General features: G+C 33.8%; 1 protein-coding gene across 6 annotated transcripts in view; it reads right to left on the bottom strand.

The window, feature by feature from the left end:
• Nucleotides 1-15,616, bottom strand: part of LOC132707961 (uncharacterized) — a 51,549-nt gene that overhangs the window by 15,909 nt on the left and 20,024 nt on the right. The window contains exon 1 of one of the 6 annotated variants that reach the window (XM_060680004.1): nucleotides 6,172-6,423. The exons of 4 other annotated variants lie outside the window; for them this stretch is intronic. In XM_060680004.1, the coding sequence (XP_060535987.1) occupies nucleotides 6,172-6,277 (106 nt within the window). In that variant the 5' untranslated portion in view covers nucleotides 6,278-6,423. Of the gene's footprint in view, nucleotides 1-1,417; nucleotides 1,729-6,171; nucleotides 6,424-15,616 lie in introns of those variants that run through there. One more of the 6 variants, XM_060680002.1, reaches the window with a different exon arrangement.

The raw sequence follows: 15,616 nt of genomic DNA, 5'->3' as shown, positions 1-15,616 counted from the left end.
GAAAATTGTGTGTAGATGAAAGTGATCGGCGTAAAATTTACCAGTTATACGAGGAACAAAGCGTGCCTACATTAGACATCTTAATTCGGGGGCTTGAAAAAGATGAAACCGGTGTTAAATGTGGCAAAACTACCTTATGGAAGTGTATTCAACACATGGGTTTTAGATTTAAAAAAAAATGACAAAAGGCAAGTTTTAATGGAGTCTTTTAGAATTCGGAAATGGCCACTGGAATATCTAGAAAAAAATTGGATTTACAGAGACCAACAAAGGCCAATTATTTACTTGGAAGAAACCTGGTTCGACACTTATCATACCCCGGAAAAGGGTTGAGTTGACTCAACTGATAAGTGTAAAACAAACGTACCATCAAAAAGAGGTAAAAGAATAACTATTTTGCATGCTGGCTCTATAGATGTTTGCATTCCAAATGGACTTTCACTGTCTGCGAAAAATATTAAAGATTCTTCTCTGGATTACCATGAAGACACCACCGTTGATTTATTTGAAAGTTGGTTAAAAAACAAACTAGTTCCAAACATTCCTCCTAATAGCGTCAATGTAATGGACAATGTAAGTTTTCACAGTAGACAGTTGACTAAAACCCTTTCCTCATGTGACACAAAAGCAACAATCCCGAACTATATGTACAATAATGACATTTATTGAGGTTCTACAAGGCTTGAACCTACAAAAAGAATACATTTGTGATAAATATGCAAAAAATATAGGGTATACAGTTTTAAGGCTTCCACCTTACCGCTGTATATTTAATCCCATTGAACATGTTTGGCACCAACTGAAATCTGCCATTCGTCGTAACAATGTTTTTCCCCGTGTTAACTCCAATGTCCCCAAAACTTATAGAAACCGAAGTTTTTAACATCCCTCCACAAATTTGGGCAAATTCTGTTAAACATATAGAAAAAGCAGAACAATCGTATATCCATATTGCAAATAAGATAGAACAAATAATAATTACAACAGGCGATGATAGCGATAGTGATACTGATATATTATGTGAATAATTTTAAGTAATTTAAGTAGGTAATAAAAATAATTTGTAATTTTAGATTTAAACATAAATACATACATAAATAAATAAATATTGTTTAGTATCTTTACTAACAAAACTCCCAATACTTAAATTCTAAGCAAAGTACGGACCTGTTCGGCCATATTTCATTCTTACAGCTTGCCCGGGCCTTTCCTTAATTCGTATCAGTTAGTCACTTTCTTATATCTATGAACAGACTTTAGCAATTTTTGATTACGTTGCTATATGTGACGTAACTGCATAGCTGCCCTTCCTGGAGTTTATCAGCAGGCATATGTCATTCGTTCAACGAGTATGGCCAAGAGAACAAGTTAGCTCTCCAGCTGACTAGAAGGAGTTCACTGAAGAACCTTCACTTACGCAACACCGCGAATCTAGTAATCCTAAAGTAAGGAGCATGTCTGCCAACAGCCTTGAGCCGCCACTGGATGTAGACGTACATCAGGAACACGACCAGTAACCAAAATATAAACCAAAATAACAGCACCATGTTTTTTTTTTCGAACCCGCGACGTGAATCCTCGAAGCAAATCGGAAAAAATGGCCGCGTCGCATTGGACACGCGAATCCGAACGTATGGTGTTTACCAATGTGATAACGATAAACCCGGAATCATTGTAAGCGGGTATTCCGTGCGAAGGTATCGCTCACGGCATCACTTTGACGGAAACTGTTGCATTATTCAAGCGATTTTAAATATATAAATATCGTAAAACCGCGTGAAAATCGCTCGGGTCGGAAAAAACGGACTCACCTTGATCGTTTCGCCATAAAAACCGCGCAAATTATATAAGATTTGATTCAATCGGTTCCGCCAACTTTCCTTTGATCTCGCACCTGAGGAAGTGAGAAGCGATTTCGGCAGTGCCGCACAGAATTCGTTTTCTACCTTGTGTCCATCTACTTCCGCCTCATTTTTCGAGGCGCAGAGAATTCCAGAAGTGTCATTTAAGTTTGGACTTTAAAATTAGTGGGTTTTGAGGTTCCTATAATTCAAATTGTGAGTCAACAATAGAGTAAAGTTCAATATCTCATTGGTTTCAATAGTTATAAGAAAATTGGAAATAAAAAAGTTGTAAAGTATTTTAAAGTTTACAGCGTGCCTCAAAAAAACGCAACGAATAAAACATACATTTTTTTTAATGCAATTTTCTCTATGTCTAAGACTATTGCTATAATATTAGTTGTCCATGATAAAACTAACTATTAAGATTAAAAAATCAACAGGAAAAAGAAGCCGTAGATCAAGCAACATAGTAATTAGCAATACCTATCACTAGAAATGAATCTATCTTATTTTTAATTATTACAAGTTAATTAAGTTACAAGTGTATTTCTGTGGGTAACGATTACTTAAAATTTATTTATGGTAATTCGGAGGAGCTCCATTTTGCTGAAACCGCATTTGTTGGATCTCAATGTCATCAACTTCTTGAAGAAATTGAGGTAAATGATTCTGCAAAAGGTATAAATATCTAGGCCCGTTTAGGGGTTCGCTAAAAAAAATATGTTGCAATAACTTTAAAGTATTTTATTTAACACCTTACATGAAGTGACCAATGGTTTTGGTAATAATGAAAAAAAAAATAAGAACTAAAAGTTCAGATTTTCCCGAAATTATATATTTTTTCCACTCCCGTCTCCAAAATACATAATCTCGCACCGATCTAGCGTGCGGGAAGCGTCGCTTTACCACGTCAGTTGCGTTTCCCACGAATCCGAGGCACTTCGGACATTTCCGGGATTTTACCGCACGGGTTTGAGAGCAATCGGATGTTTTCGGAGATATTTTCCAAGCTTTGAATTTTGACGTTTGTCAATTCTGACAGTCATGTCAGTGAATGTATTCGTGTTTTGCGAAAATGTACCCAAAAACTAACGGTCGTAGAAAAAGTATAGTATGCAACACGTTCGGTCAACTTTTTGACTCACTCGTTTATTAAACACTCGCTTAGCTCGTGTCAAATAAACTCGTGAGTCAAATGCCATTTACCGCACTTGTTGCATAATGTAATATTGACATGACAATTATTTGGACAACACCGTGTCTTTATCAAATGTAATGTTTACAAACTACCTGCTACTATATATACCGAAAAATGAGCATAAAACCTTAATTAAAGTTGTTGTGAGAATTTCAGTTCAATAAATGGCTTCCAATAAATTTAATTTTTTACCTTTTATGTAAAATATCAAAATTGTCATCAAAAATGTGTTCTGTGTTTAAGTGTGTATCATAATTAGAATCTAGAATATTGTTTTTAAACGCTCATTTATGTTCGTTAATACTTTCTTGAAGGATCTACCTATCTATTGCGTTGTTAGTTCTTAAACCACATTTTGACAAATGTTTTGAAACTTTTTCACTTTTATGTTGAGAATGGCGTATTAAGAAGTCTGTGTATAAAAGAGGTAAATGCAGCCATTTTGTGTGTATAAGGGTGATTTGAGCTCATATGTATGACTGTGTCCGTGTGTGATTAGCGCGTCTTTATGTTATTTGGCAAGTTATTAAAAAGTAAGTTCCGTACATTTCGAGAAGAACGCAAAGCCAACAGATTTCATGGAGAAAAGAATAGGTTTACCAGCAAGAGGACATATACACGTTTTTGAGCAATAAAAGCATCTGGAGCGAGGGTTTACCAACCCCAGAAACGGACACCATAATCGTAGCCTTGCGTCAACATTGGCAAAATCAACCTGAATCAGCTGTTCGATTTTTAGCACTGTTTTTAATTGTCTCAAAGCCTAACTTTAAGAATTTACTTTTGATATTTAGGTATTCACACTGTGTTTTATAAATGGGAAAATCTAATTTGTTTTGCGTTTTCGTAACAGTAAAGTCTAAAAAATATATAGAGTTATTTTACTTATTTTAATTTACTTAAGTCAAAGTTTTCTATGGTGGTATGGATACGTGGATGATGTCTTTGTTTGCTTTGTTGGAACGGACAGACAATTGAATTCTTTTTTAAATTACATTAACTCAATACATAATCGTATAAAATTCGCTATCGAGATTGAACAGGATAACTCTATTAATTTTTTAAACTTAACAATTACGAAAACGCAAACAAATTAGATTTTTTCATTTATCATAAATCTTCACACACGGACACAGTCATACATGACAGCTCAAATCAGCCTTATGTACACAAAATGGCTGCATTTAGCTCTTTTATACACAAACTTCTTAATACGCCTCAGAAAATTACATACAAATAACTTAATATCATTAAACAAATTGCACTCGACAACGGCTACAATCCGTCCATTATAGATAAAATTATAAATAAAAAACAAATTCAGACAACAGTAAACTCTATTTATCCGAAACATAGGAGAATCTAATGAAAAAGTTTCAAAAGTTTAAAAAATAGCTTTCAGAACTAACAACACAATAGGAAAATATTTAAAAAACAATAAAACGAAATGTCCAAAATTGCAAAAATCAGGTGTCTACAGGTTGGAATGTGGATCTTGTTCTATAATTTATATTGGACAATCCTTCAAGAAACGCATTAACGAACATAAAAGAGCGTTTAAAAACAATAGTTTAGATTCTAATTATGCTACACACTTAAACACAGAAAAACACATTTTTGACAACAATTTTGATATTTTACATACAGCCACAAAAAGTAGAAAATTAAATTTATTTAAATTTAAATTAGATTTTAAATTAGATTTAAATACCTCTCCTTTATTGAACTTAAAGTCTGACAATAACATTAATTAAGGTTTTATTGTCATTTTTCTTTATATATAATAGCAGGTAGTTCGAAACAACAACAACAATTGTCATGTCAAAATATATAATTTCGTGAAAATCTGAACTTTTAGTTCTTATTTATTTTTTCATTATTACCAAAACCATTGGTCACTTAATGTAAGGTGTTGAATAAAATACATTAAAGTTATTGGAATATATTTTTTTAGCAAACCCCTAAACGGGCCTATATATTTACACTTTTTGCAGAATCATTTACCTCAATTTCTTCAAGAAGTGTAGGTGGAAATCTTTCTAAAGAACGTATAACAGTGTTAGTAGCTGCCAATATGAGTGGGAGAGAAAAAAGAAAACTAGTCCTGATTGGAAAATCATCTAACCCACAATGTTTTAAGAACATCAAGCATTTGCCGGTCACTTATAAGGCACGGATGACATCGCAAAATTTTTGAAGAGGAGATTGCTTCTCTTTGATAACTGCCCTGCAAATCCCCATATTCCAAATCTACGGAATATTGAATTGGCCTTTCTTCCATTCAAAACAAGTGTATTACAGCCGATGGACCAGAGCGTAATAAAAAGTCGTAAGAGTCGATACAAGAAAAACATTTTAATGGAAATGGTCGAGTGCGAATACAAATTTTCGATTAATATGCTAGATGCAGTCAACATTATTAGTAAAGCTTGGAAAGAGGTGACAGCAGAAACAATTCAACACTCCTATCGTTATGCAGGACTTATTACAGAGACAGAATGCGAACAGGACTTGGAAGATGATCAGCCACTAAGCGAGTCGATAAAGCAGTTTCAAACAATAATTACGTTTACAAGTGAGGAGTTGCAAGATTCTATGGTGATAGATCAGGATTTGCCTATAACAGCAGACTTAACAGAGGAAGCCAGATTATAACAAGAATGGGCGAGGAAGAGCACCAGGAGAAAGAAGAAGATGAAGAAGTTGATCTGGGACCACCACCAACCATTCAATAAGCCCTATATTCAGTTAAGCTGCTAAAGAAATTTTTTATGTATCATCATCATCTCTGGAAGAAATGTTGAAAATACAAACAAAATTACGAGATGCGTATTGGCATACTAAAAAAATTCAAAAGAAAATGACCGTTATTTGAAACATTAAATGTAGTTCTCAAATATTTATATAAAATGTTCATAGTAGATGTTAAATATGTAAATAAAATGATTAAATATTACTAAACACATATAGGCATTGTTATTTTTCAAGTCCCTATAAGTGTTTATAACGAAAAAACAAAGCAGTCCCTTAAATTTCGCTATAGATCCGAAAATAAGAAGTTTTTTAGAAAACACATTATCGAATTTTGTTTTCCACCCTATATATGTGTACAAGTGTTATAATAGATACCTTTTAGCTTCTTCTGACCCTTCCAGTGGTGGCAACCGAACAAACAAACGTGACACGTGACGTAGACGCAGCCGGAAATAAGTCCAACTGCCAGGGCACCCACCATTTCGAAGACTAAGGAAAATCGGCAATTTTCGAAAAATTACGAATCTTGGCTACGGAGATGAGTGAGAATTGCCCGCCATTCTCCAGATTTATACCGGACGATAATTATCTAATCTCGTTTGTTTTCCACAAATGTGAGTTTAAAGTGTAAGTTGGGCAGGGAGGGGGAGCGCGGTTTAGATTTGAATTTGTGACGATCCGTTTGATTTTTCTCGAAAGAAAAGGACAAAGCTGCCACGTGACTTAAGTTTAATGAAAACCAAAAAGATATCGCCAAGCCCCCCCCCCCCGGGGCATGGATGGCCTCCTCAAAAATTAACCGATTTTTTTTTTCGTTAATATAATTATAAATTCTGGTAATTTGTACATTTTTTGCTATAACTATAACTATTGACAGTAAAAAGTGTACATATCATTCAGATGCACACTACTTAAAACATTATTAAGTAACGTAAAGATTAAAAAAACTCAGTGATAAAAATCAATTTAACAAAGTTTGTCTTAAATTAATTTAAAAGCTATTTACAGGAACACCGTCGTAATCAATGGTATTGTATTGATTTACAAAAGAGAGCAGCCTCTTTAAAGGCATATTCTGAGCATGTCGAGTATTACTCACTACAGGAGGCGAAAAGTGAACATGAAAATTAAAACTTGAGGAGAAAGACAAAGACAAAGTTCATTCCTGATTGCCCTGTTTTATTTTGTGCTGGCGCATCATGGTATAGTTTTGGTTAGTTTTCCTTTAGTATTTATTAATGGATCCTATACAATTTTGGTTTGATTTGAGAAACATCGATCAGGCAATTTTTAGCAAATAATACGCACTGTTGTATCGGTTATCACGATGTTCTAAAAAAGCTTACGCACACGAATGGTGTGCTAGAGCGTTCGAAAAATACATGTTCAAGATATAAGTAGATTTGTCAAGTGTTTGCGCCTCCTGAGATTTAAAAATATATCGATCGCTATTATTCCATGGTAACAAGAACGTGATAGTTGTTTGTTAGTAGCATTCATGGACATTTACGTAAGATTTCCAATTTGATAAATTAATATCACTACGCGAGATTAGCCGGAAGTTGTGTACCAAAGATATATTTAGCTAGACGTCGTATTGTCGATCCGTATTCCTCGCTAGTTGTGTTTTTTTGTTAAGAAACTCTCGTTTCTTATAATGGTTGACGAATTTTTCACATATTCCCATTATGTAGAGAAGAGCAATGTGAAAAGATGAGTCTATGGGTTAATAAAAAAATTATACCGGCGTAAAAGCTTTATAATTAATTTGAGAAAACAAATTTTAAATTAATATTAATAAAAAAGGTATAGTATGATAACAGGTCGGTTGATCCGAGAATTGTGCTACATATGCTTCCGTCTACCCGTCATACGGAGGTGAAGCAAATCCGCCATAAAACTATAATAATAATTATAAATTCTGGTTATTTGTACATGTTTAGCCCTTTGCATAATACCAGGGGTAAAATGGACCGTTCATTCCATTTTATTATAACCGAATCATAGATAATTGACTGGGAGTGTTATTTTTTGGATAATTCTAAGGATTTAGCATAAAGCCAGAGCTTTCGAAAATCTTATAAATACTAATAACACATTTTTTAATCGGTTGAAAAATAATTACTAATCAGTAACATTTTTTTTTTAATTAAATTCTTTTTAATAAATAATTATAATTATTATATATAATTTTATAAGTAGGGGAGAGTGGGGCACGACGGCACGGCTCCTTTTCAAAAATTTATTCACGATTTTCCGTTTTTTGTGACTTTTATTCTCCAAAATACATTCTTACTAGAAGATATGGCATTAATCATTTAGAGGTCATGGAAAAACGGCATAAACTCTCATCCTGGCGCATTCGCCAATACATCGAATTAAATTAGAAGCGCTGCTTAGACTGTAACATGGTTTGTTACTTTCACCATAAAATGTTATGGACCAATTTACCTCTCGATAGTCCGTGCCCATTGTTACTACCGTTTTAGTCTATTAAATTGCCGATTTGTATAGGGAGCATGCAAAAAATAATCGTTAATTTGCGCAAGATCTATTATAACCTGTATGTGATAAATAGAATTATGCGCGTTTGCGCACTTGAGATGTCATAACAGCATCAAATTTATTTATTATTAATGTTTTGGTGAGCCAACGACAGAGTAAAATTATGAGAGAATATGAAATACAAAAGTTGTAAATATTGTTAGGACGCACAATTTCAAATTGCTTCAAAAAAGCGCGACGAATAACACCAATTTTTTGAAATGGTTTCGTTTTGAGGTTCTAGTTGGCATGCGTCTTGTAAGTTCTTACTACCAAAAAGTAGTTTTATCCATTAATTCGGAGTAAGGAAAATCCATACTTAGTTTTTTTTTTTATTTATGAAGACTACAATAAATTTTATGAAATTATTTACTCAGTTATGAATTAAAAATTTGACAATGTCATTTGGTCATGGCCAACTAATATATAACAACAGTCTAAGACCAAAAGAAGAGTAAATATTGGAAATTGTAAAGTATAAAAAATATGTATATGAAATACTTAACAAAAGTTGTTAAGAAAATCCAGATTTTATATTCGTTTATTTTGGACATCACATAGCATCTAATGTACATTCTGTTGCATATATCTTCTTCGAATAACCCTTATATCAAATAGGAGTGATCTACCTTTAAAAATAATGGCATATACGACTATACATAATATTAACATATAGTCAAGACGCTGGGAAATTTGATTTCAGCTTATTTAGTAGTACATGTACAACTCTTTGCTTGAACAGTCTAAGGGATCGATTATTATCATCGGTATCTTTTATATGGTTTTTAAATCTATGAAATAATTGGGAGCAGGCAACCAATTATACTCTTGTTTATTCTCTTCAATATTAAGGAAATGCTTTGTTCGACTTTGATCGGTACTTCGGCGTGATTTTTAGTTCAATCTACCGGCTCACGATGATAATGTGCTTTTTTTGATTCACGCAATCATGACGTGTGAATAATTTGAAGCGATCCTGACACCTATCTCAGTAACTGAAGTGATACTGAAAATTTCTAGTCGCAATCTTGTTTTCCTCCGTATAGTTCGCATCATTATTACATCCCGTCGAAGTTCGAGTTATTTTTAGACATACGGGGTACTTTTTTTTTCGGTAATTGTTTTATCGCGGCGATAATTGGCTATTATTAATAATTCAGGGTTCAGTTACAGAAACGGTATTCTCCGCTTTCAATGTTGTATCACGTCACGTTCACTATCTTAAATATCTGATGTTTGAAGTTGTTTTTGATGTGATTAACTCGTTTTGTTCTATTGTTTCGAAACGACTTTGATATCGCGGGGTTTTCCGGGGTACCTATATAGCATATTTCACGGATTATGGTGTTATAATACGACCAAGAATATAGTGCATTTATTTTACAGTACCTTAATAGCGGACCTTCGCAGGACTACGATAAAACCCACCCCAACATCCCATCTTGCCTGAGAAACTTGAATTTTTTATTTGAAACGTAAATGGACCGTTTTAAATTTGATTAAGCATTGATGCTGCAAGGTATCTTCGAATACGTAAAGCGTTTATGTTAACATCAGGTGATATGTGTCGTTCTTAAGTTTAATCTAAATTGCAATATGTTCGTATATATCACGGAGATACTTGACTGTGATCATTCCAGTAAGGACCCGATTCTCAAGCTTTCACCCTGCGAGGCTGTTTTCATTGAATAATTCAAAGGGCAAGGGTAAGGTACGTGGACTCTATTTATCTTATAGGTATGTTTGAAAATAATCATTTTTGTCTTGTGTGCCTGTCTTCTCTTAATATTTATTTGAATCTTACAATTAAACATTTTTTGGAGCTTCCCGTTTTTTAACACTTTAAAATGTGGAAACTGTGGAATGAAACAGATGTTCCCCTGTTAGAAGAAGACATGGAAAACAACTCAGACGAAGTGGAGATGATAGTCGAACCTAATGACAATTTAGAAGACGAACTACCTTAGCAAATAAAAAAACGAATCTATTTATCTTCGGATGCTAAACAAATATGGTGAGAAGTGCATTTTTCTCAGTGAAACACCTCGTATATTGCCATCTGTTCTAAGAGCAAATTAAATTTGCTTTCAAATGACGTATCACGCCCCTATAGTGTTTCCAATGCAGTGGCAAACACTTCGAACATTTATTGTAAATATTGGATTCGCTTTCCTTTATGCAATTTTTATTTTAAATATATATTGGTTTGTTAGTTTTTAAAATGTTTTTCGTAAAATGATTTGTAAAGCTTTTCTTAATTCTGACAAATTTTCTCTTGTTCATGTGTTGTAAATGAAGATTCATTTCGTTACATTTATTGTATGTTCTGGCTGTAGTGCGATTACATTGTCCAGACATAATAAACAAATTCATTGGAATACTGTTTTTTTTTCATTTTGAACCGATCTTATTGACAAAATTTGAACAACAATCAATATTGAGTAAATCTCTATTGAACTGTCAACGGGAAAATGAATTATTTAGCACAAGACGCATATTTGATGGACACCTAAATGATGAATTATGGCAAAGTAGTCCAGTTTTCAGAGATACTTGCACATTTTGTTAAACTTACTTTACTTCACACTTTCATTATCCTCAAATGATTTATTACCTGTATCTAAAAGGTGTTTCTTTATCTCTCTGCAACAGTTTCACAAAAAATAATGGAATTCTTAATAGTAGGACACTTTCAATATTTTAATTAGACTTCAAAAACAACTAATAATGTCAAATTTATTAATTTGATCCATTTATCCATTATTAGCTTACGATTCTTTTCTGGTTTTTGTATCTATATTCTTCTATAGGTATATCTATATGTATTTGTATTTATGTATGCTTTTTTTTACCTCTTCTAAGTTTTCAAAAAAATGTCTTCAAAGCTAGACTTTGGTATACTTTTAAGTTGTCGAAGTATCCTGGTGAAGTATTCAATATGTATGGTTTTTTTTTTATCTACGAGGTTACTCTCTGATATCTGATTTGTCTTATAACCGTGCATTTGTATTTTGGAAATAAATGCTATATATTAATAATAACAATAATATAACAATAATAAAAATAATAATGATAATAATAATAATAATAAAAATAATAATAACTCTATCTTACCAAACTATTCTTATTCTGGATATACCGGGGTCAGCTAAAAAAAATTCTAGTTCTTTGTTAATTTTGTAGCATGTAATTTTCTGTAGGTATTTTGAACGAAATACGGAACAAAATAACTTCATCGCGTTTGAACCCATGGCGGTTTGAATTTGAATAGAGATACCACATCTAACCTTCATTCTTACCTTGTCCTCAGGATCATAACATTTTTCTAAAAGTATATTGTACTTTTGAAGGTAAACAACACTTTTCAAAACATTCGTCGACGAGGAGGAATCATTGAGCAATTATTTATTTTTAGAAATTTTATGATTTCCGATAACAATAAACTTTTATTTTTAACGGCAAATTTCGCGTCCGAAACAATAACAGGGAACTATTTTGATTGGCCAATTCTCTAGAGTGTTTTTTAATTTCGACGAAATATCAAGATTTATAGTATAGTATACAACAAGTTTGATAAACGCCATTTTAGTCACGAGTTATATTTAACGCGAGCGGAAGTAATGTTTATGGATGAAGAAGTTTAGCAACTTGTGGCGTACTATATTTTTTTAATGTTCGTTACTTTTTGAGTACATTCTTGCAATGAGGCTGAATGAGAAGTCTTAAACTGAGTATTTAGAGTCAGAAGTTGAACAAGAATTTAACGATAATAATAATAAGCGACAGATCGGGGGAAATTTACATTCGCAAAAGCATTTCCAAGCGGACAGCCTCTGAACACTTTGGTTTATCATCTCCCTTAACCCACTGTCAACACTGCTTAACTGAGAACTGAGCGGCTATCGACCTAATATTCGAAGGGGACTCCGAGTCTCGCACTTAATGTTTATGGACGACATCAAATTGGACGCCGAAAACCCAGACCAATTGCAGGCGCTTATAAAAACAACGAAAACTTTTAGCTGTGATATTGGGATATCGTTAGGTCTGGATAAATGCGGTAAAATACAAATCTTGGCTATCTAAACTAAGAGTTCAGCAATGTCGAGAGGTGGAGGAAATTCAATCTTTGGACGTAGAAGCGGTGTACAAATACCTCGGCACCGCACAGAATCGGTCAATGGATCACACTGCCCTTAAAAACGAATTTAAAGAAAAATATAGAAAGCGATTAACCAAACTGCTTAACACATTTTTAAACTCGGGAAACCTGGCAATACCGGTTCTTACATACTCTTTTGGAATCCTTAAATACACAGATACCGACCTCCATGAGCTGGACAGATTGACTCGAAGGACCTTCACTAAGTTTAGAGGTCACCATCCCCGAGCAGCTATCTAGCGAATCTATTTAAGCAGAAAAGAAGGTGGACGAGGCCTACTTCCAGGAATTAAGGATATTCCGCCCTAAATCTAAGAAACCACACAGAAACTCAAAGGCAAATAGGGGGGAGTAGGACTGAATCATGGCAAGAGAACGCATTGCATGGTAAATACCCGAAGACTCTACAGGATGATCGCATAGACAAAGAGGGTCGCTCACTTGACTGAAAAAAGGCCAACTGTATAAAGAGACCGAAAGATTTATAGTGGCCATCCAAGATCGTGCTATAAAACCAGATCATATGAAAAAACCTGTCTAAAGAAAAGCGTGGCGGACATATTCCGAAAGTGTGGTAAGCCTGGAGAAACAATTGAAGATATCACGGCGGGCTGCCCAGCGCTATCTAAAACGGCATACCTTAACCGCCACAATCAAGTTGCAAAAATTGTCCACATAGAACTAGAAAAAAAATATGGCCTCCTCTATAACCCCCCGCCCTATTATCAATACTCGCCAGAACCTGTACTGGAATCCAACACCCACCACCGATCGAACTGTGGATTTCAACCGACCTGACATCGTGGCCATTGACAAACAAAGCGAACATGCATTTATTATAGATGCGGCGTGTCCACTTAGTGAGAACGTTTCTAAAACGGGGGTCGAAAAAATTACAAACTATGAAAACCTGGCAAGAGAGACAAAAAATGTTTGGAAAGTCAAAAAAGTAGAGATAGTGCCCATAATAATTTCAGCAAACGGAGTCTTTACGATGCACCTAAAGAAAAATATCGATAAACTAAAATTACGAACACGATTGTACGAAATAACGCACAAGTTTCTAAATGAGGCAGAATTATGAAAATAAAAAAAAAGAGGATCTGGTGGAAAAGAATGAATTTCTCTAAGCCAACCCGAGCCTAGCCCAAGCATGAAGACAACACCAAAGAAGTTATTGGACAGGTGAAAGTTCCAGCTTCAGCTGAGGAAAAGAACAATAATAATATTTTTTCAAAGAAACTTCCACAGGCGACTGTAATACTTTTTACAAAACTTCTGGATTCCTCCTGCGTCAGTTTTTGCTGAGTCAAAATTGCTGACGTTTCGCCAATCATACTGTGGGCTTCTTCAGAGCTTGATTGAAACTGAACTGAACTGAAACTAGTTTCAGTCAAGCTCTGATGAAGCCAACAAGATGATTGGCGAAACGTCAGCAATTTCGACTCAGCAAAAACCGACGCAGGAGGAATCCACAAGTTTTGTAAAAAGTAATAATAATAATATTTCCAATAAACAACAAGTCAATAAAAAAAAAGCAATCAATTTAGAAAAAGGCGAGATTCAGTTCAATGACGTATGACTGACCTGTTGTTCCACCTAACCTGAAAACTTAAGGCCTAAGAAATGCAGAGGGCAGATGTGTCAATTATGAAAAAGTATCATACAACATCAATACGTAATCTTTAATTTTACAGTGAGTGGACGATATAGAAAAAGTGGTTTAATCATTTTTGTTGAAGTTATTATATTTATTTCACTTGGTAACTCATTAATTAAGATTAAAACATGGATGAAACATAACATCACAGAAACTTAGTTGGGATAACACTAATGACTGACACAATAACACTTTTGTTTTGCTATTTAAATAATCCTTGTTTTGGTAAGAAATATTTATTGAACTGAGGTGGCTTTTACTTGATGGAAATCCATTTATCAAAATAATTAAGAACTAAAAGTTCAGATTTGCACGAAATTTCGTGAAAATCTGAATTTTTAGTTCTTATTTATTTTTTAAGAAATATTTATATTGAAGTATGCTTTTGAAGGCATTTAGATATGTGATTTGAAAACCGCAATTGTCTTACTTACGTTCAAACAATGCAAAAACGTGCTTTTTCGAAATATTCGGAATATTATACAAATCGTCATGAACAGCTACCAGCACCCGAGCTGATTCCTCCGGATAAATACATTTTTGTGTCATTTACATAATATTGACTTAGACACAAATGACATGACTTAGAAAAATTTGAAATATAGATCCCTGTGGAACGCATTCATTGAGATATAGAAAAGAGATAATTTGGACTTGTATGTCACTGATTGAACTTTATTGCTGAGATAACTAGAAAGTGCATTTACTGCGTTTACAGAAAAACCTAACTAATGTAAAACTGCGGTTAGTAAAGAACGAATTAATCAATTAATAATCCAGTAGAGTCAGTAAGTTTACCTTTATCTAGAGCCTTCAAAGTATCATCAATAATTCTCAAAAGGACAGTTCTGTAACTGGGTCCAGCTTTGAAGCCTAATTGATTTTCCGGTATAATAGAGCTGTTATACAAATACTTTTGAAGCGGGGAGTTAATTACTTTTTCAAACATTTTAGAGAATGTTGGAAGAATACTGATAGGTCTGATATTATTAAAATTCGTTGTATTTGGTATTTTAGGCAGAGGAATAAACAAAAATTTATTGTTAAGTTTATTTGACGAGCTATTGATACAGCTTTTGATTTCGTTCCTAAAGGAAAAAATTAAGGCTGGAAGCCTGTTTGTTTCTTCGATAATACTCAGTATCCGGCAAGAGATTAAGTATGCTATTGACGAAGTGTTTGTTTATAGTTTCAACACAAGATAACTGAGTCAACAAATCACTACTTTAACCTTCAGTTATTTCTGAGTTAATCGATGTAGTTTACGACAATAGTACGTTTTTGTTTTCACGATTTATTGCTATGTTCTTTGTGTGACTTTTCTCCAAAGAATACCAGCTGTTTAAAGATAAACGTAAAAAGATAAAAGCCTATTGAGACGATGTTACAAATCCCCTTATAGAATTTTAGGTTTCTGGAACCTTTGAAACCATCCGGTACTTTATTGTAGGAGC

The sequence above is a fragment of the Cylas formicarius genome, unplaced genomic scaffold (genome assembly GCF_029955315.1).
Source record: "Cylas formicarius isolate icCylForm1 unplaced genomic scaffold, icCylForm1.1 PGA_scaffold_10__41_contigs__length_53128322, whole genome shotgun sequence".
NCBI classification, from domain to species: Eukaryota; Metazoa; Arthropoda; class Insecta; order Coleoptera; family Brentidae; genus Cylas; species Cylas formicarius.
The sequence above is the reverse complement of the archived record's forward strand: the minus strand, read 5'-3'. Positions and strand labels throughout refer to the sequence as shown.